The sequence below is a fragment of the Mytilus californianus genome, unplaced genomic scaffold (genome assembly GCF_021869535.1).
Source record: "Mytilus californianus isolate M0D057914Y unplaced genomic scaffold, xbMytCali1.0.p SCAF_11, whole genome shotgun sequence".
Lineage (NCBI taxonomy): Eukaryota > Metazoa > Mollusca > Bivalvia > Mytilida > Mytilidae > Mytilus > Mytilus californianus.
The window spans coordinates 36,752,545-36,778,576 of record NW_026262593.1 but is presented as its reverse complement, the minus strand read 5'-3'; the positions used below and the strand labels follow the sequence as shown (position 1 = coordinate 36,778,576).

General features: G+C 32.0%; 1 protein-coding gene across 6 annotated transcripts in view; it reads right to left on the bottom strand.

Moving 5' to 3' along the window:
* Window positions 1-17,488, bottom strand: part of LOC127720004 (kinesin-like protein unc-104) — an 86,450-nt gene extending 68,962 nt beyond the window's left edge. For 3 of the 6 annotated variants that reach the window (XM_052226409.1, XM_052226410.1, XM_052226414.1), the window contains exons 1-5: window positions 17,007-17,488; window positions 15,102-15,210; window positions 12,751-12,833; window positions 11,845-12,024; window positions 9,360-9,428 (exon numbers count right to left, since the gene is read on the bottom strand). In XM_052226409.1, coding sequence (XP_052082369.1) covers window positions 9,360-9,428; window positions 11,845-12,024; window positions 12,751-12,833; window positions 15,102-15,201 — 432 coding nt within the window. In that variant the 5' untranslated portion in view covers window positions 15,202-15,210; window positions 17,007-17,488. The remainder of the gene's footprint in view (window positions 1-9,359; window positions 9,429-11,844; window positions 12,025-12,750; window positions 12,834-15,101; window positions 15,211-17,006) is intronic. The other 3 variants (XM_052226411.1, XM_052226412.1, XM_052226413.1) reach the window with 1 other exon arrangement.
* Window positions 17,489-26,032: the final 8,544 nt, after the last annotated feature.

The following is a 26,032-nucleotide window of genomic DNA, read 5'->3' as shown; positions in this document are numbered from 1 at the left end:
CTTTTTTCTGATGGATGCAGAGAAAATCAACATTATTTTATAGAATGTACCAATAAATGTCAACGACTATTAAATTAACTGCGTGTCATGCAGAGATAATTCTAAAACCGTTATGCAAAATTCAAAACATTCAGCAAACTCAAAAGTCTATTGATTTCATGAATAATCTTTTTATATCTTAAATAAAAAGCATTTCTGTGCAAAGGAAATGCTTTTAAAATTTACTTTGGTGAAAAAAATGGATTAAAGGATAATCTTACATGAAGATGTTTAACATTTTCAACTAAAAATAAAATAAGTGATAAATCATAAAATATCTAAAAATAACATAAAATATTATTAAGGAAGCATAATCTTGAATATTTCAGAATTTTTGGTTAACCAACGCATAAATATCCTTTTAAATTTAGAATAGAGTGTGTTCAAAATAAACAAAACTCCATTATAATCAATACTGAAAAGCCATTCATCTATTGGTCAATTTTACTGAGATGATTAAAAAAATGAAAAAAATACAAATGTAAATTTCTCAGGGGAAATGGAAGAATTTATGCAAGTTATTAACTGAATTGAAAATCTCAATCAAAATGTAACTTTAAAATAACACCTATGTCTATGCATAGTTTGCAGATTTTATGTCTATGAAATGCTAATTAAACTTGATCACACTTGTGTCTATAAATACTGGGCAGATTAAACTAGATCACACCTATATCTTTGAACTGAGCAGATTTAACTTGATCACACCTGTGTCTATGAATACTGGGCAGATTAAACTTGATCATGTCTATATCTTGGTACTGGGCAGATTTAACTTAAGCACACCTGTGTCTATAAACACTGGGCAGATTAAACTTGATCACACCTATATCTTGGTACTGGGCAGATGTAACTTGATCACACCTGTGTCTATGAATACTAGGCAGATTTAACTTGATCACATCTGTGTCTATGAATACTAGGCATATTTAACTTGATCACACCTGTGTCTATGAATACTAGGTAGATTTAACTTGATCACACCTGTCTCTATGAATACTGGGCTGATTTTTAATTGATCACACCTGTGTCTATGAGTACTAGGTAGATTTTACTTGATCACACCTGGCCTGTGTCTATGAATAGTGGGCAGATTTAACTTGACCACATCTGTGTCTATGAATACTGGGCAGATTCAAGCTTATGAAGACTGGGCTGATCCAAATTCAAAGGAGTAACTACTATTAACTAATATTTATTTCAAATCAATATGAGTTAATAAAACAAATTCAGTGTGAGAAACAGTTTTCAAGTTTTTACAATTTTTCTCCAATAAAGATCTTACAAAAACATAACAATTTGTCTTCATTGAATATACAGAGAAATTAAAGGGCATGTAATTATGTCTGGATTAAAACTAGGAACATTCACTTGCGTAAAAATAGCCTTCCATGTTATAAATTGCTGAATAAGATTTCACTTGTCAGTCTTTCTGTGTGGCAAAGGAACTGCGGGGTTTGTCAAATAATACAGTATTGATTTTTTCCGATGCTGCTTTTGAGAGATAAATTGATGTTAGCCTTTCCATGATGAAAGTACTGTCGTCATTTGTTATAGACCCGTCCTAACGAATTTCTTGATTTACAATGGTTTCTCGATTGATTAATTTAACTCTTTCGTTAGGGAATTAAAAAAGATGATGTAACGAAACGTGTTCCATGAATGTAAATAAAATAAAATCAAATCAACCACAGATCATTACCCCTACCTACAGGAACATTAAACCTTTTCTACTAAATCTAAGGCCAATAATTAAGATATATTGCTATAAAATTATGTTTTTCGAACACTAAATTAGCCCAACCTCTTTATAACATCCATATAATGTTGTTTTGTTTATCCAAAATAAAGCAAAACCTATGTGACACTGTTTTAACATTTCACCAAATCAACAGTTATTGTATTTGATTTTATTCAATCTTAATTTTCAATGAATACATGAATATAAACTGATGCTATCAATTTCTATCGAGATAAAAATTAAGAAATGCTTTTTTTCCCACAGAAAACAGAAAAGTAATAAAAAGGTTTTACATAATACCAGTTTAACCAGTTAGATAACGTACCAGTTTAACCAGTTATAGATAACATACCAGTTTAACCAGTTAGATAACGTACCAGTTAAACCAGTTGAAGATAATGTACCAGTTTAACCAGTTAGATAACGTACCAGTTTAACCAGTTAGATAACGTACCAGTTTAACCAGTTATAGATAACGTACCAGTTTAACCAGTTATAGATAACGTACCAGTTTAACCAGTTAGATAACGTACCAGTTTAACCAGTTAGATAACGTACCAGTTTAACCAGTTAGATAAAATGGGATTAAGGCACCAGATAAAAAACAAAGAATTAATTTACATCTGAAATGTTATTGTAAATTAAGTAATTAATGCAAATATCTTATTAAAGTGCAAAATTCCAAGAAGATAAATATCACAAAATTCACACTTTGCTTTTTGCAAGGATATTTCACCAGAACAAAAATTAACAGGAATTGCATTATCACAAATCAATATTGCATTCGTAAACCAAACAATGAACACATTTTACAGCTTTCTTGTCAATCATGTTTCCATCACATTGACAAATAAGCTTGTATAGGTTTAAATGATTTTCCTACCACTGGTCAATTCTACTCTTATTCTATGAAGAGCTTAAATCTTAGTCAAAAACACCTGAGCCAATACTGATTTAATACCTAATAATGATTAAATAGCTCTATGTATATTCAAACTGAGCTGACCAGCTGACAGAAAATAGGTAAACACCTGTTTGAGTGTGGGTTTAAAGACATTAACTTGGATGATTGATTAATTATTGGTGATTAATGCCACTTTAAGCACTATTGGCTCTTTTATAGCGGCCAGTTTTTTTTGGTGGAGGAAGCCCAAGTGCCCAGAAAGAACCACCTACCTTCTGCACTAACTTGGAAATTTTTATCCAAAGCCATAAATAATAATTTATAGATATATGATTGATGAATCATTGCTTAATGTCCAGCAGAAAATATTACATGCATAATGAGGACAATAAAATGTTAATAAGATATACATACAACATGTTTTATACTACTTTGGAACTTTGTTTTTAATGTTTTAGTTCGAAGTTAACAGTCAGCAAAAAGACATGTCACTCTTTACCTGGACACATTAACAATTAACTTTAGAGTTACTTCTAAATACTTCATGCTTGGCAGAGAAGTAGCAAAAACCAATTTCAAAGTCTTTGGTTTGACCCAGCCTGGGTTCTACCCAAGACCTCCCAGATGCAAGACTTTAATTGTACATTCAATTGAACAGCACAATACAAATTAAGTCTTGATTATTTCCTTGCTTAGCCACAAACAGCTATTTTTGGACATAAATCAAGTGTTAAATCTAATGACTATAATCATGGCCATCCAAGTGACAGAAAGGAAGCTCTGATAGATTACAGGAAAAGATCCATAAATTTATGTCCAATAAATATGAATCAAACATTTTAAACAACTTCATCAAATCATTATGATCTAATGATAGGTTTAAAATGGATCGAAGGATGAAATTTTCATCCTTTGAATATCTTTCTGCTGCTAATTGGAGAGCATATATGTACTTTTTTTAATTAATCAAAACAATTCATAATTTGGATTATAAAGTTTAATTTCATTTAAGACGCTAAATTCCCCCTTTCATTTGTTAACTGGAAAATGATGGAGAGAAAGAGAGAATTATTTTTTATTTTGTGAAGAACTAAATCTTCTTTTAATAATTATTAATTGTTTTCCTGTTATTTGTATGACTTGTATTCTTAATCACAATTTATCAATTTCATGGTAAAACACTGATTCAAGAAAGTAATCTGTAGGCCCACTGTTACTAGAATTGATCAGGCCTGTAATTTTTGTAATATTTTGTTAAATATATATCGATGTTTTGAGTGTGTAGACTAGTAAACTAAAACTATCTTAACCAAAAGTTTAATATCAAAGACTGTGTGTGCTTAATCACCTTTAGTATCTCAACAAAATACAAAATTTACTTATTCAGTCGAACCTCGTTATGTTGAAGTCGAAGGGACCGGACAAAAGTATTTGACTTATCCGAGGTTCGACTCATCCGAGGTCTCTGATGATCGATGGTCGTCTGCTTTGCATTCAATTATTATAAATTGATCATAATTGTCTTAATCCTTTTAATTTATTGTAATTAATGGATTTTTATTCTAACGATTTATTTAATCTTGGCTTTGGTCATTTAAATTCCTTTCGTTTTAATGTCAGGTAAAATATGTTCAACACACTAACATTCCGCTTGGAGAATCAACAAAGGTGTTAATTACCGGTCACCATAAACAAGTCATTTTAACTGTTATACAAACAAGTATGTTTACACAGCTTTTATCTCTTTTGAAAATGATTAGACAGCATAAGAAATACATCCAATTTGAATTGTTATCATTTAGTCTGCATCTTTAGAAATTTCTTACTTTTGAACTTCAAGACGTCAGGGTCAATTTACAATAGTTTTATATCGAAGGGCTATGAAGTTAACTCAACTTAATCGAGTATTTGAATCAACCGAGTTCAACTCATCAGATGTAAATATACATTGATCAAACAGGAATTTTACCGGGACCGAGAAATTACTTCGACTCATCCAAGTTTTCAACACAACCAAGTTCAACACAATGAGGTTCGACTGTATTATCCAAATTTGTGTCTGTAAAGTTAGCATGGGGTTTCTTTTAGCTAATTTTGGCAAATAAGATAAAATTGCAGTATAGTTGCATTTGTTAGTTATATACATTACTTATTAATATTTAGAGTTTGACATATTGCATAAACACTTGTCTATCAGTATATAATGACCTTATGTTGACTGCCCAGATATCTTTTGGTTTTTTATGAGGTAGGGCTGCAGTTTCATTGATGTATACCCTACATCTTATTTTATTTATATCTATACTTGAAAGTTTTGGAAAATATAGCAATCCAATAACTAATGTCTAGCAGAAAAGGGCATCTAGAGGTCACTGTGTTGGCCTTCAAAGATGTATAGCCACCAAACTACAAGAAAAGCTTTGAACTGACAGTTATTTACTTGAATCATTTAACCAAATCAAAGTCTAAAGATCATTTGGCTTTGTTGCAAACTTATTTATTGGTGAAAGTAAAAAATATAACAAAATTCATACAATAACAAAAGTCTAGCAGAAAAGGGCATCTAGCAGTCACTATGTTGGCCTTCAAAGATGTATAAACACCAAATTACAAATGAAGCTCAGAACTGACATTTATTTACTTGAATCATTTAACCAAATCAAAGTCTAAACATCATTTGGCTTTGTTGCTACCTTCCAGTGTTATGACAGCGACCATTTTTCTCTGTTTAACTTAATCTCAAATTCTCCTTTAGCCATAAAGCCTCAATTACATCAAATCATTTTGTGGAAAAGAAATTGATTTTCTGTCTATTTTTGTATCAGTTTACTGGTGATATTACTTGGAAATCATCGGTTGCATGTCACTTCTACAAAATATCCCTAGACATTATTCTTCCTACATTGGAGAGTGGACTATATTCAATAAATTATGCTATGAAAGAAAACACTTATTATTATCTATGGGGTACAAATTTTCATGGGTTTCATGGGAATAGGTAAACCACGAGTTCAAATGTTTAACAAAGCAGTATGTAACAACAACAAAATATATTCAAAATTTGAGTAAGATCTGACCATCCATTCATTACCAATAAGTCATTTAACTGTCATAAATTGTCCACGTCTATCAAACTAGGGCTGTACGGGTAACTGTCATAAATTGTCCACGTCTATCAAACTAGGGCTGTACCGGTAACTGTCATAAATTGTCCACGTCTATCAAACTAGGGCTGTACTGGTAACTGTCATAAATTGTCCACGTCTATCAAACTAGGGCTGTACCAGTAACTGTCATAAATTGTCCACGTCTATCAAACTAGGGCTGTACTGGTAACTGTCATAAATTGTCCACATCTATCAAACTAGGGCTGTACTGGTCCAAGGACACAGTTATCGTCCTTTGGTTTTCGTTGTCTACAAATATAGTCCCTAGTGTGAACAGTGTATAACTTGCATTTTTTTTTGATACACTTTCCCAATTTATTTCTTGATATTTTATGCATGAAATATTAAGTAAGGAGGTGAAATTACATGTTAAAAAAATTTGGGTGCTGAATCTTTATGTTAAGTAGTGATTTGGTCCAGTTAAAAAAGGTCAAAAATTAGAATGTCTGAAGCTGTCAAACTGAATTTGAGCCCCCCTTAACACAGAATTGTCAATATTTTGAGTTAGAGCTGGTAGAAGTTTCTATAATTTTGATATTATTTGTATCAATAGTAGTACACTACACAGTACAAATCTTTTCGAGATAGAGCAGGTGCGATTTTTTTAATTTGAATTTACTGTCTAAAAGAAATGCACTACGAAATAACTGTGTTCTCGGGCCTACTGGTAACTGTCATAAATTGTCCACGTCTATCAAACTAGGGCTGTACCGGTAACTGTCATAAATTGTCCAGGTCTATCAAACTAGGGCTGTACTGGTAACTGTCATAAATTGTCCACGTCTATCAAACTAGGGCTGTACTGGTAACTGTCATAAATATAAATTGTCCACGTCTATCAAACTAGGGCTGTACCAGTAACTGTCATAAATTGTCCACGTCTATCAAACTAGGGCTGTACTGGTAACTGTCATAAATTGTCCACGTCTATCAAACTAGGGCTGTACTGGTAACTGTCATAAATTATCCACGTCTATCAAACTAGGGCTGTACTGGTAACTGTCATAAATTGTCAACGTCTATCAAACTAGGGCTGTACTGGTAACTGTCATAAATTGTCCACGTCTATCAAACTAGGGCTGTACTGGTAACTGTCATAAAATGTCCAGGTCTATCAAACTAGGGCTGTACTGGTAACTCAATTTTTATGCAAACTTTTAAAAAATTCATATGAGGACAAATCTTAGATATTGTTTCTTTTTTATTCACCTATCTCTACAAATTGGCCATATCTTGTTCATTTATCTCTACAAATTGGCCATATCTTATTCGCCTATCTCTACAAATCAGCCATATCAAATGAATATTTATTCACTGCCCCTCCCCACTCTCCATCTAATTTTTTATATCACCATTTTTCAATTGTTTGCTTCAGAAATATATCAATTCAGAAAACAAATATTTCCGACCTACAACAGCTCATAAAGGGTGTCGTCGGGAGCAATAGGAAAAATATATTTCTTTTAAAGTTGGCCTAATTGCCAATGGCACAATATCGATCAGAGACCAAAAAAAGGTGGGAAAATTAATACATTGTACTTAACAACTTCAGAATATATATACATCAGTAAATATAAACAATTAGATTTTACAGAATTCCATTTCATCAACACGATTACATATGCATGTCACACGTAACAATCTACAGGGATCAATTAGCAAACCAGACAAAATCAACGATTTCTTTTCCCAGACTACCAAATCAGATCTTTCACACACCAATAGTGCTTTGTAACACAGATCTTACTCTATTTGCATACAATATTACCTATGTCTGGACATAGTATCATTATGAACAAAAAACTATTGGGCTTCTTGATTTATCTTTGACTTTAACAACGGAAATGAATTCGTACAGACAGAAAGTGAAATTTTATTACATTACAACAGAAGCCATTTATCTGTTAAACTATTTTCTTTCAAATGGTGAATTCGTTTAGATTGTTACAGAAGCTGCTTCAAAAATAAATACAATACACTTAATAAACTGTTGACACAGAGGTATGTCTCGCCTTTATGTAATTTTAATAGTATAATTCAAATGCTGAAATTAAAATGACAATACTTATAACATGTAAACTATGCAAAACAATCAGTCAATGATGACTGAAATTGCAGGGCCTAATAACCTCCATTGTAATGAGAAAAAACCAATGCTGATACAACTGCATACCAAATACAATTGACTTATCATAAGTGGTTCCCTTTAAACTGACCTAGACACAAACTTTAAGATGTAAACTATGCAAAGCATTCAAAGTCAATGAACCATGGTGAGGGGGCAGGGCAAAATAGCCTTCATGCCATGGATTTTCTAATGCTATTACAACTGCTTACTAAACAATATTGACCTACCACTTGTGGTTCCCCTTTGACTGACCTAATCACAAACTAATACATTGTTGACGCAGCCGATGCCACCGGAAACAGCTGACGTGTCTAAGCCTTGCTTTTTTTACTTCGTCAAGGTGAGACAAAAATCGGGGGTGAATTTTCACAGTGAATGCTGGTGATTCGGTGTCACTTACTCTAAAATATCTTTTTTTTATATTCAGAAGATATCTTATGACAGGGTTGTAAAGGGAAAGGACAGCTTCGTTCAAACATGTATTGATTTTCAAGGCAAACAAGCTTCCACAAAATACAGAACCTTACACTTGTAAAACTTCATTCACAGTGGTAAAGATATCTTATTATAATAAACAGAAAAATGTACACAAGAACATACTGTGATTATTAGAACTACAAAAATTCAATGGCACTCAAGTAAATACATTAATAGTACATTGTATTTAGATATGATGACCGGTTCATATCAATAACTATATCCTACACTATCATTGTCTACAATTATAAATCCTTTGGGCTTTTCAAGCCAAAGCTATAGAGGACTGAGGGCACTTAATGTTATTTATGTCCTGGTCGTTAGTATCAAATTACGTTAAGGAGAGTAAGTATTAAGACTTCTCATTCAATTTTCATTAATAGTGGGACTATAAATGGATTAAAAGATTAAAAGAATAACAATAGGTGTACATCTGCTCTTAGCAACAATGTTAACATTCTGATCTGGATCTTTTAAATTCTTGCATATTACATGTGATTTTAAAACACTGCAATGAAACAGACTAGAAGTAAGAGTTATCTTTCTTAGGCATTCTGTACCCCCTTAAAATCTCATCCTACATGTTTTCTTGAAATATTCTTTTGTGAAACACTGCCTGCTTTTGCAAAAGGATCAATCATTTTTTCACCAAACATGTGTTGTTGAAAACATGGATTGACCAATAATATCCCTACCTTGTTGGGAAAAAAGTATATTTTCATTTTTGCAGGGCAATATAATTTCAAAGCCCTATTAATAGTCATGCAAGTAATTTGGCTGCTGTGTGAACTTACGAACTTCAAACACTGAATTGTGCAAATACAAAATTCAAAAGGTGAATTGATGATACATAATCATGTAAGACACATTACAACATGTAGTATAAAGTCAATATATATTTACCTCCACAGAATAATTCAGGTCTTTGTCAGACGTCATGTCTTTTATTTTCATAAATAATTCTTCACATAACTGTAAAAAATAAACAATGCACACTTTGCAATCCTGAGATCAAATATCATTATACAAATGTACTACGGCATAAGGTTGTCAACAAATTTAAAATGTATGATCTGATGAATCATTAATGAAATGGAGCAGAAACAGCTGACTATACGGTAAGGGGTTTTCTCATTGTTGAAGGCTGTACGGTTGCCTATAATTGCTTACATCCACTTTATTTCAACTTTGGTGGATAGTTGTCTCATTGGCAATCATACCTCATCTCCTTATTTTTATATTACCCTTCCAACATAAAGATGTACCCTCAGTTATGAGAGGGCCTTTTGCTATTCAAGAGTTGCATTTGGAAAAGTTGCTAGAAAATCTACTAGTCTGACCTCTTAACTCACTTGCCCGAATCCAAAGTTAAAAATCTTTTATATTGATAATGTGCACTGCGACACTTTGGGCTTTTAGCATATCTGATGAAGGGAGTAATTTGTATGTAACTAAACGAAGAATAAACCATCAAACATTGTTTTACTATTTTCAAAGATTATTTGCCATTCCAAAGTAGCTTCTCTAAATCACTGTTTTCTATTTTCCTGGTGCTGCAGCGAAACCTATCCTGCAATTTTTATAATAATGATAACATTGCAAAAATTTCTGTATTTACAGTACATTTGTAAGTGAGTAACGCATGCCAAATGTAATCCAAACCAAATTTCCATTAAGCGATCAAATTATTTAGCTTTTCAGCTTCCATCTTTTTTTATGTCAATTTTTCCAATTTTGCACCATGTAATCTGTACGTAAGAAGACTAGGGAATTTCTCAACAAGAATTGTGAGCCACTAGATCCCTGTCTCTGAATAAGAAGTGATACAGTACAATCCAATAGTATTTTGGATTCTGTTCATTTTCTCTTTAGGCCATCCTTAATAAACTCTATGCTTAATGTGACTTTTATATTCATTTTTTTTTATATTGGAATGCCAAAAAAATTGTAAATTCACCGCAGAATATATGTCCAAAGGATGGTGCAGGGCTGTCAAGTTTTCATGAAGCAAATGGGTGAGATTAGGCAAAAATTGTAAAGATCGAAGAGAAAAAACAATAGCTCAAAGGAAAATGCCACCAAATAAGCATGAAAATGCCTGAGTCTTGCGCAAATTGCATGAGACTTGACAGCACTGATGGTGTGACATAAATATCATGATTAAATGACAATCTTTGATTTAATATCCCAACAAATTCAGTATAAGCATCATTTGAGAATAAAATGTGAATACGACCCTGCTTAATTTTTGATACAACTGCTGCTAAAGATATATTGTCTTTATCAATCATGTACAGTGGCAGGAAACTGTAAACATATGGGCAATCGACATGATAATTCTTGTTAAATATCCAAATCATTAAAGTCAGTATTTTTTACTACTTGATACAATTATTTTTGTTTTTTCTCATTTTATGAACATGTATAATAATTTTTTATTATTTAATATGGTTGAAATATATAGGAAATATCTGAACAAAAAAAAATACTTGTGTTTATATCATCAGAAATTGAAAATCGTTCCACAACAAAAATATAATCAAACAAACAAATAAGCCTGTGGTAATTCTCTTTCTATTAGTACCAAGTTGATTAAAATCCGACAAGAAATGTCCCCACAATATTTTTTGGAAAAAACATAGTTTCATATGCAATACAGTGAAAAATCACAAGTGATATAAAAATAAGGAGAAGTGGTATGATTGCCAATGAAACAACTATCCACGAAAATTCAAATCAAGTGGATGTAAGTAATTATAGGTAACCGTACGGCCTTCAACAATGAGAAAAACCCATACCAAATACTCGGCTATAAAAGGCCCCGACATAAAAATATGAAACCATTCAATTGAGAAAACTAACAGCTTAATTTATAATGAAACAATTAACGAAAAACAAATATGACAGACATGAACCAACGACAACCACTGAACTACAGGCTCCTGACTTGGGACAGGCACATAAAGAATGTGGCGGGGTTAAACATGTTTGTGAGCGCTCAACCCTCCCCCTAACCTGGGACAGCACAAAATAAGAACAAACTATCCAAATCAGTTGAAAAAGGCTTAACTCATCAGATTGATACAAAGTAGAAAAACATCAAACATAAACACAGACCGGACATGGCAGGGTATTACTAATGGCCATGTACTGTCGATGGATAGTAAACATAAACTGTAAACAAATTTATTTTTTCATAGTTACTTTTTTTTGTGTTTAACCCTTTCTATTTCACCCAGATTTATATTCTCAAGTTTTTAATTTAATTGGTTTATTCATATATACATATAAGAGAAAATCCATGGCCAAGTCTGAAATATTTGAGTTATCAATCTACTAACAAAAGTTGCAAAAATTAAAGTAGATAAATCTATAAAATAACATTAACCTGTGGAATAATTCCTTGTTGCCCAGACTCACTCTTGCCCATCATGGTATAACTTTTGCCTGAACCAGTCTGCCCATAAGCAAATATACACACATTATATCCTTCAAATGCATGGTCTAACATTTCCAATCCTATATCACTGTAAACTTTCTTCTGGGTTGCAAAATTCTTATCTGCAGGCTAAGGAAAACAAATTAAATACATTTTGAATTAAAATCTAGTGTGTATTTCTTCTCATGCGGCAATTTTAATGTACATGTACAAGTAGGTTTTATATAAAGCATAGAAACTAGAAAAATTAAGCTGATGTCAATTAGAATTATCAATTTCATTTACTATTAATTCAGAAATTTTTGCAAACATTTAATATTGTGTTAGTTAAACAACAGACACAAATGCTAAGTTTATATTGCAATTTCAGAACATGCTGCATACAAATAATGTCATGCTATAAAACTTTAAAATGCAAGTTTAATTGTCTCAATTCTCACAATACATTGTAATAAAAACCTCACAAAAAATTTCTGAATTTACAGTTGTAAAAAAATGTGTAAATTGTAAATTGGATTTTTTGTATAACACAGTACACAACAAAAACAAAAAGACACAAATCAAAATATACACTGTCTGTGTGTATTAGCCAATCAGATTTTACCCATTCTATTGTAAATGTGGAAATTTCCGAGGGGTTGTTATTTTTGTGATTTCAATGCAAACTCTTTGCAAGAAGGTTAAATTTGTGCATAAACGAAAAATTTCCACAGCGTATCAATACTTTTTGCATTCTTAGAACAATTCATTTGGTGGATATTTTGGCATAATTTATGTGAATGAGAAATAAGCAAAAGATAACACTGACGTAATATTTTGACGTTTACAGCACATGTATTAAGTAACTTTACTTACTGTTGTATGAGACCAGTATGAGTAATCAAAGTTAAAGCTCTTCACTTTGTTTTCCTTGGGACCTGCCTTCAAATTGGTAATAGCTAAAACAAATTAAAAGAAAAGACATAAATATTTGCATCACTTAAGGTAGTATTGAAGTATTTTGTCATCCTGGAGAGCAAATAACAGCAACTAAGGGGCCAAGATTTTAATTGAAATTAACAAATTTTGATGCAGGAATACAATTCATATTGTGATTTTTCATTCAAATGAAGAAAAATTTGTCATTTACTAAAGTTTTAACAAATAGAGAATATTTACTTGGTTGATTCAAAATATTCAAATTTTGCTTTGTAAGAGTTGATAAGTCAGACAATTTACTTTTATAAAGGAATGTACAGTGACCTCTTATAATTTTTTTTCTAATTTTATTTATATGAAATGAAAGTGAGAGACTTTCACATTTTGCATGAAGCACGGAAGCTTCTTGATAAAATTGTGATTGTCATTTGCTTTCATTGCATATAAAATTTTCAAAAACACAGCATTTAATTCTTATGTAATCTAAACTTCAGCACAAATTATTTAATTTGATGAAAGCAGTATCATTCCACATGAAAAACTCAATTATATGTCATATAGCTGAAATTTGAATAATGAAGATGTTGATTTCAAAATAGATAGCTCGTAATATATTCATCAATTTTCAATACTAAGTATACATCTATAGATCACAGAATAACAATTTATTGTTACATATTTTTTATTAATAATTCATATTTAAAATCAATATCATGTCAATTACTTTTTCAAATTAATAAAATTTGCATTTTTTTTAAAAACTAACAGTTTGCACTAAGTTTGAACTAAGTACAAGGAACAAAGAGTTAAAAGAGTATTGATTTATCAGGTGGGTTGAACTGTTAATTCTATAATCTCAGGTGGTTTTCATACAAATTGGAAACATTATATGAAATCAAAAGATTTCAGTCAATAAAGCATCAGCATACACATGAATGAACACCTACTGTAAATATCAAAGTATGAACAAATTCTATCAATTTTTTTTTTAATATAAATTTATTCCTATATCATGTATAGTAGCTTAAGGTAATAATTTGTATGTGTAAATGTTTAAAATGGAGTGTAAAATCAATGCAACAACTAAAAGGCAATTTGTATCACAAATATAGCAACTTTGCTTAATAATTTTATCTAACACTTTAGTTATGTTGAGAATGAACGCCCCTCCCCCTTCTACCAGTTAAAGTGACAAGAACCAATGTATTGGAAGATATAACTGTGTCCCCTCATGAGATGGTTCCCCTTGCTTAAGTTTTACAATATAAGGCACTGAAAAGCATCAAGGCTGAAACTTCATATTTTCACTGTAATTGTCAGTTTGGCTTGTGTGTAATTTCCTTTAATTACCCAACTTCTATGTTTGGGATCCCATCACATTATTTCAAAGAAAAAATAAAACAAATTCTAGTAACCAATTTGGCCACTACTTAAAACTAAATTGGAAACCCAGTACAAAGTTCTTGGGCCGTGAGCTACTATGTCCCTGCTTGTTTCAATTGTTACAGTCTAGTTTTTTTACAAACTTCACACTTGTGAATGAGTATAAGTCTCCATGAAACACAAAGAACAGATTAGATTTCATTCATGCTGTGATCCATTATTGAGGGGCCTGATGGGTTATTTTCGTTATCGTGATCGGCGCATTTTCGCTATCGTGATCCGTTTTTCTACAGATTTTTTTTTTTTTTTATATTTTCGTGATCCATGATCATGGAAATTTATTTTCTGTGAATCGTGATTGACAAAAAAATCAACTCATGAATTGTGATGAGACACCCCCCATCAGGCCCCTCATTATTGATTTCTTGTTTACTTATTTCTGGCTTTTATCAGAAAACCAGTACAAAATAAAGGAATAGTGTTCCATTAAAGATGCCATTTCACAAAAATCTGGAAAGAATTGTACGCAGGAGAGCCCTTGCAAATGCAACTTCCATATTATTTATATTTTCAAGGGGCATAACTCCTTTAAAATCATTGATAGACACCGATTTTCCAACTCATGCAAGACATTGGTGATATAAATCTTTGACATATTTCATAACAATCTGGCAAGAATTGTATGTGCCAGTGTTGTATGGACGGACACTTTGTATTTCTAGGTCCCACCACTGCAGTCAGGGACAAAAGTCATTGAAGAAAAGTAACCAAGAAAAAAATACTTAGAAACAGAATAGCATTAATCCTGTTTTGTTTCCTAAACAAAACACTAATAAAAATTTACAAACCCCCCCCTTTTTTTTTCTTTAAATATTGTGAGTACATGTAACATTTTGTATACTTACTAGTGGTGTTTCCAGTCATTCCAATAACACAGCTAGACTTATGTGCCACCTCTCTACTGTTAAATGGACGGACACGCACAGCTACCTTTACAGACGACATTTTTTTCTCCTGCAAAATGTAAAAGTTGCATAAAGTTATTCATTAAGATCAATTGTGTCAGAAACAGTTATAACTAAGCCACATAACGGAAAGCAATTATTTGTCACCTGACTCTAATGCTTATTGAAATTCAGTGTCTTCAACAATTTTTTTATTTGGACGACATTATTGTCAGTCTATAAAAAAACTGCTTTAGGCTAGTCTCTACAGATGTAACAGCTGGGGATCTACACCTTTAATTGGGTCTGCCATACTTTATATAGCTATATAATACTATATTTCATAATTCTGAGTTACAAAAACAAATAAACTGTTGACGCAGAGATATGCCTTGCCTATCTGTGATTTCGATAGAAAAAGCAAATGTTGAAATTTAAATAGCAATACTTAATATGTAATTACACTATGGAAAAGTTTTAAAGTTAATGAACCATGACTGAGGGAGCAGGGCCAAATTATTTCCATGGAAATGAAATATGACAACTCTAATACAACTGCATACCATATATATATATATATATATAAGTGACTTACTGTTTGGAGTTCCTCTTAAACTGATCTAATAACCAACTTTAACAATTTATTCTTGACCCCAGAAACTGGATGCCCAAGTCTTGTTTCTGCAACTTCCTCTAGCGAGACAAAAAAGAGGTAACATGAGCCCTGTTTTCATTTTTTTGGGGTATTTATTGGATTTTCACACTTTCAAATTTTGGATAAAAGAAACCTGCACTCAATCTATGGGAATATTGGATATTATTTCAAATAATTTTTAGGAAGATTTGATGATTGGTACCTTCTTTATGCCCAATTGTACACATTGATACCCTCAAAACAATGCCTTATTGTACTCATTGGAACCTCTAAACAATGCCTTATTGTACTCATTGGTACCCTCTAAACAATGCCTTATTGTACACATTGGAACCTCTAAACAATGCCTTATTGTACTCATTGGTACCCTCTAAACAATGCCTTATTGTACATATTGGTACCCTCTAAACAATGCCTTATTGTACACATGGGTACCCTCTAAACAATGCTTTTTTGTACACATGGGTTCCCTCTAAAAAATGCTTACTTGTACACAATATGTTTTTGTGGTCTTACAGATGCTATGAAAACCAGTCTTCACTCCTGATCTGACCTTATGAATATGGGATGGAACACAATATGGTTAGGGTTACCAGTGTTAAACTGATTCTAATGGTTTTTGTTTTATTTGAATTTGTCTGTACACAAATGTAGGTGGCCTTATAGCTGTACAACTTCTATAAACAGCAGCAGACTTCAGGTCTGCTATCTTATGATAGCCCAATGTCATAAACTGACCAGACATAGACATTGTATATATCTAAGAACTTTATACCTATCATAGACCAAAAGTATGTATGGGACTCTTTAAGCTACCATATTTTCTTATCAACATAGTATATATTTATTTCAAAATTTAGCTTTGATTCTCTGAAATTTCTTATAAAAATTTGACAAAATAAATACAACACATGGTTACCTAAAATTACCTTTAATATCTTGTTTCAATATCTTCAATGGTAGATTACATAATCTTGTATATTTCAAATAAAAATATAAACAATTTAGAACCACTACTTGTTTACATAATAATATCTCTTAAATCCACTTTTGGCTTATATCCAAATAAGATGATTCACAAATTTCTGCCGAAATGCAGTACTCGGGAATGACGTCACTGCAAACTTTAACATAAAATTTTAATAACTCCAAATAGATAATCAGTATAAAATATAAATGCATAAATCAATCTTACAAATATGGTTTCTTACCTTTAAAAATTTCACTCCAAAATTATGTAATTAAATATCCAAATATCTTGCAATAATCTGTAGTACAGCAAAAGTTGCAATGCTGCACCAATTGTTTAGTCTCTCCCACACTCTGTCTGAAGAACCAGTTCATATATTCCAAAGCAAAACTCCATCACAAATAAATAACAAATAGAGAAAAATGTTTATTTCCTACCGGTTTCACCGTCATATATCCATTTTAACTGTTACTTGAATACTCTTCACTGAAAAAGATCAAAATATTTTTACCAAACGGTGCTATGATATTTTCCTCAAATGTTAATGAATAACGTCACTGTCTTTTACTCACAAACATATAATTATCATAATTCTCCTCAATGTTACCATATTAAGCTTCTCTGCAACACAGATTTTCAAAACATACAAGGGATGCTGAGAATGTTTTAAAAGTGAAACAATGGCTAATTCTTTAAAGTATCAAACAGATATTGATTTATGAAATATAATTATTCTATACCGGACAATTCATTGTGTGATTATGCCAGAAAATTATTTCTAATGTGATTTTATTGAATTTCAATAACATGAAACAAGAAAACAAGATGTTTAGCTATTACAATGAAATGTTAATTTGATGATTATTGATTTCCTATGGCATTACTGGGTATGATATATCAGACTTGTCAGAAAGAAGGATGGTTAAATGGTTGTCTAGAACCTTAAATGATAACATATGTTATGTGGTCATTATTTTAAAACTTCTGTAAATTCCACCAAATTTATTGCACATGTCACCAGAGCATCTACATCTATTATTTCCAAGGATACCTACCAATCTATTCAAAAAACATAAATGTTTGACCATGTGCATGTGTACATTGAAATTCCATATAAAAAATGTATAATACCAATTTCTGTGCAAATGCATGAGCATGTTTCTGAAATAACCATCATCATATACTCTCTCAAGACCAAAACCTAGAACATTAGGTATAATCCTGAACTATTCATAAAAAAATAAATTAAAGGTAATGCAGAAAACACATAATTAAACCTGACACACTGTTAATTATGTGTTTTCGGCATTACCTTTACTTTTCAAATTTGCTTCATGCTAGTACACATAGTTAATATGGCTTCATCTAATGAAAGCTCCATTGAAGCTATAGGGTTTAGAGACCTCTATGCAGTCTGCACCAAAATCTTTTCTTACTACTACATGTACTAGTCCAAAGACCAATATTCCAACATTTTTCTTATGTGTTTTAATAAAGTTTTGCAAAAAATTACTAGTCCGAATAAAATTTTACTAGTCTAGGGCATTGGACTAGTGGCTAATGGTGCAGACTGTCTATGTCAGTATTCACTCTATAACTCATCTATTTATTATCAAAATAATTTTCTGTATGTTTTACCTTTGAGAGTGGACTGATCCAGTTTAAGTTTTACCTCACATTCAAGTAATTTCATGTTTGGATGTCTTTACTGAATAGTTGTCTCATTTACAATTCTGATTTTGTACCGTATTTCCTTATTTATAAGTCTGAATGTTGTTGTTTTTTTTTTTTTAATTCTTTTAGGTTTGCCAAATCATATTTTGTTTCCAGGTTAAAGGTACAAATGTTACGTACATAAATGGGGAATCTTGGATCTTTATAAAATTTTACAATTTTTTCTTTTCTACAGGGTAAAAAAATCCTGGGTTCTTTTTTCTTAATCCACTAGGTCCTGCATTGAATTTTGTTTTGAATCTATGTCTAAATAAAAATGTTAATGTCATATCAAATACATATACGGTTATTTATCATCTCCCACGTAACATTAAAACCATCCTTCCTCTTTTGGTAATTTTATATACCTTATTTGACCATGATATACTATAAATCATTACCAATATAGATCTTAGTCTGACGTGAGACAAATTCATAAAGTTCTACCAGCTTTAGGAAAATAGGATCGTTAAATTATTCATCCCTGAACCTGTTAGACATACAAGGAATTCCAATACAATCAATGAGAAAGAAATAACAACATTGATTACTGCTTCTTAAAAATCAATAAAGCAGCAATTGTTTTTGTCTTAATCTCTAAAAGGGATCAAAAACTGATCAATATAGATTTAATTTCAGATTAATATTTCAAGAATTCTTTAATTAATGTTAGTAGAGGTGTTGATACAGGTGAATCCATGATATAAACTTATAAAAATTAAAATATATTTCACAAAATTGAACAACTTTATTTTATTTTTTTAAATGTATTTCATAAAACTCAACAACTTTTTTTTAAACACAAATTGATAAAATGTGTCCCCATGATTTAAAGATAGTACAGCAATTTCCTGTGTGTACTGTTTTTTTGCCCATGGCCAAAGCTTTTGTTTCAAATATTGCAAACACAGCTACAAAAATGCAAGTATATGAATATTTCTTGTTTTTCTATACACCTACCATGTATTTGTAATGTCCCCACTAAAAATTTAACCACAGATGGTTATATTAATTTTATAACTATCTGTCATCTTCTATTCAAAAAAGCTTAGAAGCCATTTGGAAGAACAAAGAATTTTCGTTAACTAATTATGTTGGTGGTCATGCTTGATAGGGTTTGGTGTTGACAATTATATATTAATGTAATTAAAAATATATATTCATGTATGTGAAATTAAAAATTTCCTTACAGTTCAAATTAATTTTTGTCAAAACTCTGGACTCGCAATGGCTACAAATGAAAAGTCTGTGCACTCACATAAAAACGTACGGACAGACGAACAAGGGTAAAACTCACTCGCTTCGGAGGGGGCATAAAAAGTGAGAACCCTGAAATACCAGAAGTTCTGTAAGGAAGCTCATAAAATTATTAACCCTTCCCTTCCAAAGTTCCTGATTTGTTATTTCTCAAAAGAAGTTTAGGATGAGCTGCTGATATCATGGGTATAAAATGGGTTCCCCCAAAGATAAAGCAATCGCAAAGTCCAGGATTTGCAAGGAGAAACCCCAAAAAAGAACAAGGTTTACTTTTGGTAAAATTTCAACTTAATGATAAAATATTAAAAAGACCATAATCTGGTTCTCATATGGATCTATTTCAAAAGCCTTAATGCTAGGTAAAACAAATCTCTTCATAATAGGCTCCAAAATCAGCATATTTTGATCATGAAGACATTGTCAAAATTTGAAGATTTTGTGCGTTTTTCGGACATAAAAGCTTTTAAAAACTGTGGACCCAACCTACGATCCAAAATGTTCTGTTACTAAAATGTGCTAAGGTCAATATTGAATCCTTAGACACAATAAAATGCTCCGCTGGGGCGCAGCTTGATACAACCGCAGAGGTCGAACCTTGAACAGTTGGGGCAAGTATGGACACAACATTCAAGCTTGATACAGCACTGAATTTGAATTGTAATTAAATATTTGACACAGCATAGGTTTCTGACACAGAATGAATGTGGCCTTAGAACTTAAAATTTTTTTATTTACCTATTCAAACAATATCATTATTACTTGCTTTTATATATAAATCAGAAATAACCAATTTAAATTGGAAAATTTTAAAGAAAAAAAAGGGAAAAAAAATCTCCTCCCCCCAAATTTTTTGAACCCCCCTTATGATTCATCACCCCCAAACTCAATCCCAGCCTTCCCTTTGTGGTATGGTACCTTGCAGTACAATTTCAGAGAGATCCATACACTTGAACACAAGTTATTGTCTGGAAACTAGAAAAATGCTTGTTTTTTGGCCCCTAATTCCTAAACGTTTTGGGCAATTACCCCCAAACTCAAACCCAGCTTTCCCTTTGTGATATGGAACCTTGTAGTACAATTTCATAAAGATCCATACACTTACACACAAGTTATTGTCATGAAACTAGAAAAATGCTTGTTTTTTGCCCCTTTTTGGTCTCGAATTCCTAAAATTTGGAGGCAATTACCCCCAAAATCAATCCCAGCATTCCCTTTGTGATATGGAACCTTGTAGTACAATTTCATAAAGATCCATACACTTACACACAAGTTATTGTCATGAAACTAGAAAAATGCTTGTTTTTTGCCCCATTTTGGCCCCTAATTCCTAAAATTTGGAGGCAATTACCCCCAAAATTAATCCCAGCATTCCCTTTGTGATGTGGAACCTTGTGGTACAATGTCAGAGAGATCCATACACTAACACACAAGTTATGTCTGGAAGTTATAAAAATGCTTATTTTTGGCCCCTTTTTGGTCCCTTTTTGGTCCCTAATTCCTTAACTGTTGGTACCATAGCCCCCAAAATCAATCCCCACCTTCCCTTATGGTAAAATTTCATAGAGATCCATTCACTTAAACTAAAGTTAGAGTGCGAAAACCAATGTGTCTTCGGACGACGACGACCACGACGACGCCAACGTCATACCAATATACGACCGCAAAATTTTTTTGCGGTTGTATAAAAATTATCTGGATCATGGATGGTGGCCAAAGTTAATTATGCTAAAATCTGTTAAAAATTATGGAAAAATTGGACCAAACATAACGTAACAAAACAAATAATGCATAATAAAGGGGTCATAACTTCGAAATTTATAATGTGAGGTGCAAAAAAGAAATTATTTTGTATAAATACTCATATATATCACAACTATTTCTATGTGAAATTTGAAACATTCTGACCTGATTTAAAACAGTAAAATCTTAGAGCCAATTTTTAGTCATGTTAGTCCTACTCCTTTGCATAAAAAAAACACAATGGCATTGATTATAATAGTAAAATTTTGAGAAAGTTTCAATGAAATATAATAAGGAATTTTAGGAGGCATTGCGGATACAAAGATATTATTCCCCCACCCACACACAAGATAAATAAATGGCAAAGTCCATGATTTGCTAACATAAGGCATGTAAGGGAAACCCCAAAAATAATTAAGATAAAAATATAGAAGGTGTAAAATGGCATTATTCAGTGAAGATTCTGAGAAAGTTTCTTTAAATTCGATTTGGGGTTTACGAGAAAGGGATACAAATGTGAATCGTAGTATAAAGATAGGACATAGTCCTTGTCATGCCAAAAATTATTCAAATGAAGACATGATATAGGTGTAAAAGTACATTATGTGAGCAAGAATAGATTTTCTCGCTGCATTGAAGACCCATTGGTGGCCTTCAGCTGTCGGCTGTTGTCTGCTCTATGGTCGGGTTGTTGTCTCTTTGACACATTCCCCATTTCCATTCTCAATTTTATTGTGTTAAAACTTACTCAACATTTGTCAAGCCTTTTAAAAAATAGTTGCGAGATACAAAAGTGGGATAGAGAGACAAATGAAGGAATAGACTACCACATCAATATATATACATTTCGTACCAACCGCTTCAGAAAGACAGGGTATAAAAATTTATTAAAATCAAAAAGCTAAAGAGAAATTGACAACACCATGGCAAATCAAAGTGCTGTCGAGCACTGAAGGGTTTAAGATTGCATTTAATTTGCAGTGGGAACTAAAAATTAGACATAGCATTGTTTTCAGCTTTGGAATGATTGATTGATTGTTGATGCTTAATGTCAGTTTCAACACTTTTGGCTGTTTCGTGGTGGCCATTTTTATTGAAAGAGGAAGCAGGAGTGCCCGGAGAAAACAAGACCATCAGCAGGAAAACTGGCAATACTACTCACGCTAGTGATACCGTTGATGAACAACTTAGACCACTGGGCCACAGAGGCCCCCTTAAGCTTTGGAATGCAATACTAATGAAAATTGAACTTGACCTTCATTTAGTCACAGGAAACAACATATCTTAATTTGAAAAGATTTCGTCAAAGCGTTTTCATGTTAAAGAACGGACACTGTTTGGCAGCCGCCCAGCTGCCCGCCCGCCGTTCATCCCCAAATCAATAACCTATTTTTCTTTCGAAAATCTGGTTAAAAATTGGTTCAACTATATATATTTATGGAAAAAGGAAGATATCTCTAATTTTAAATATATCATTAACAATGACATTATTGATATTTTTAGAACAGATACTAGATTCATGCACCATGCACAATTTATCTAATTTTCTTGACAAGTATGCTTATACACATACAAGTACATGTCATTTTGCAACTTGAATATCTGAGTATGTTTTTCATTGACAAATTTTTTAAAATGTTCATGGATAGGATGTACATGTCCATAATGTAAATAGAAGGTTGTGCTTAATGCATTATGTTTTGTTTATTTCAAAAGTAGAGATAAACCCTGGAAATTGATTTTGATTGCATGACTGCAATTTTTACATAAAAAAATAAAAGACAAATTAAACAAGCCCACAAAACACTACATAGAAAACTAAAGACTAATCAACATGCTACCCACAATATACAAAATAAATAAGAAACATTTTGGGAATTAAATTAAAGCTACAGAAAACATATAAATTTATGTATTTGAATGAATACTTTACAACTACAAGCTGTCATTTAGCTAGAAACTGTACATACAGTATGTATATAGTGTTGCTATGTAACTGGGTGAAGGGCTGTAGGAAAACCATCATCTGGGCCAAATCCTAGATGAAATTAAGTAGTTCTTTGTTCAGAGGTGTAAAATGTACAGTAAGTAAAAATGTTTATGTACAAGGTTTGTTACGAATCCGGTGATACTGAACACATATATTTTTCATCATGATTATTTCGGTAGCTAAAAACATTAAAATGACCGTTGGTCAAAGTTGAAATACAGATTTCGTGCAAAAAATAGGTGACCGCTGACCGCATTAGACAGGTGACAGCTGATTCGAGTTAAATTATATAGAGAAAACGTTTGGGAGGGTCTGAAAGTGACCGTTAGAGGTAGGTGACCACTGAAACGAGGTGACCGTTAAGATAGGTTTGACTGTATATGAACTATTCATTTAAGTAAACTATATCCCTGAAATAATATCAACACACTAAAACATGTACATGTGCTGCTGCCCTCTGGCTTACATTGTACATTCTATCTACATCTATTTTACTTCAAAATATATTGATTGAAATCTGTACAAATACTCATTTGTCCTTTGTCATGGACAAATTTGCCCAAATGGTATAATGTACACTGGACTTCAAGCTACAACTTGTAATAATCACAACCCATAGCCTGTCTTCATAGACGTGCATGTACCAGGGACAGGTCACAAATGACAATGAGCAAGAAATCATGCCTGCTGAGGCTGCTCATGTACATGTACCACTATGATAGTTATATCATTCTTGAAGGAGGATTGTTCTCCTCAAGCTCCTCATATAATACATATTAGAATTTCCCTTAGAACACTCCTTAAAGTTGACCTGATCCAAAATTACCTGCCAAATATATGTACACGTATCTTGATCTTAGCTACATTTTATCTGAGTATGAACAAATATGTATTAATCCTACTGTGCAATATCATCATGGTTTTTTTTGGTACAATACAGTACATGTGCAATAGAATTGAAATGAATAATTAACGTAGATCAAATCCCAAAAATATATATTATAATATACAAATTATTTTTTGGTCAAATTAAAATCTGTTTGGTCAGCTAACACTGCATAACTGTCTAACCCAATGTCAAATATTGAAATCTTAACTTTATTGCCCATCTTCTGTTTAATTTTTTTATCCCAATTATTTTCTGTTTTTTTCAGCAATTGGATTTTGCAAATGTTTTTTTATCAGGGGCAGTCATTTAGTATTGCCTTGTAAACCTTTAGTTTTTTACATTTAATTGAAACTTTCTCTGAACATCAACAATAAAATGCCATTGTGACACTCTTTTTTTGTTTCTTTTTTATCCAAAATATATCTTTAAAATGATGCTGGACAGCATAAATATCCCTTATGATTTGGAGTTTCCCTAATTAAATCATAGACTTAATTTGCCCCGACTTTATGTGGGGTACATGTATGAAGTATTATGGAACGCCACAGCTGTCTTATGTGGTACTCTGATATTACGTTATGTTGTTTTATTATTACTTGATGATATTTTGTCTTTACATAATATGGTTTTGACATTACCTAATGATGTTATGATATAACTCAATATGGAATAGTTATTATTTAATGATATTTCGATATTACATGATATGGTTTCGTATTGACTTGATATAGTTTTGTCATTACTTAATATGGTTTTGTCATTACTTAATATGGTTTTGTCATTACTCAATGTGGTTTCACAATTATTTAATGTGGTTGCGTCATTAGGCAATGTGGTTTTAACATTACTTGATGTGTATGTGTTTTAACGTAATGTAGTTGTTTCATTACATGATGTGGTTTTGTTATTTCGTAACGATGATTTGCCAATTCTTTATATGGCTTTAACATTACATAACAATGTTTCAAAATTTGACGATTTCACACTACATGATGTGGTAATTGGTGTGGTTCTGTCATTCTTTGATGTGCTTATCACATTACTTGATGAGGTACAACCACATGACCATTTGGTAAAAACTAGTTCTATTTTTAAACCGATTTCCATATGTTTAATGTGCCTCGGATTAGTGGCGCTATCCATTGAGTTAAAGTTCAAATTAAAGGTCGATTTGTTGTTCTGAGTTATTTAGTATGCAAAAGGGGAACGGACAAAAATAAGAAAAAAAGTATTAAAATAATAACAATATTTCGGACAAAAGGGGGATATCCTCACACCACTTGGTCCGGCCGTTTTTTGTCTCCTTAGTTCTCAAATGGAAGTAGTATTAGAATTAATTCTTGAAGGATTCCACGGAATTGCTGCTTAAAATAAAATGCTTCGCTGGGCGCAGCTTGATACGACCGCAGAGGTCGAACCCTGAACAGTTGGGGCAAGTATGGACACAACATTCAAGCTTGATACAGCTCTGAATTTGGATTGTGATTAAATATTTGACACAGCATAGGTTTCTGACACAGAAAGAATGTGGTCTAAGAACTTCAATTTTTTTAATTTACCTATTATGGTCAAATGTCCAAAATCAAAATACATGGTTAGATTCAGCATATCAAAGAACCCCATAAATTCAATTTTTGTTGAAATCAAACAAAGTTTAATTTTGGACCCCAACTTGGAC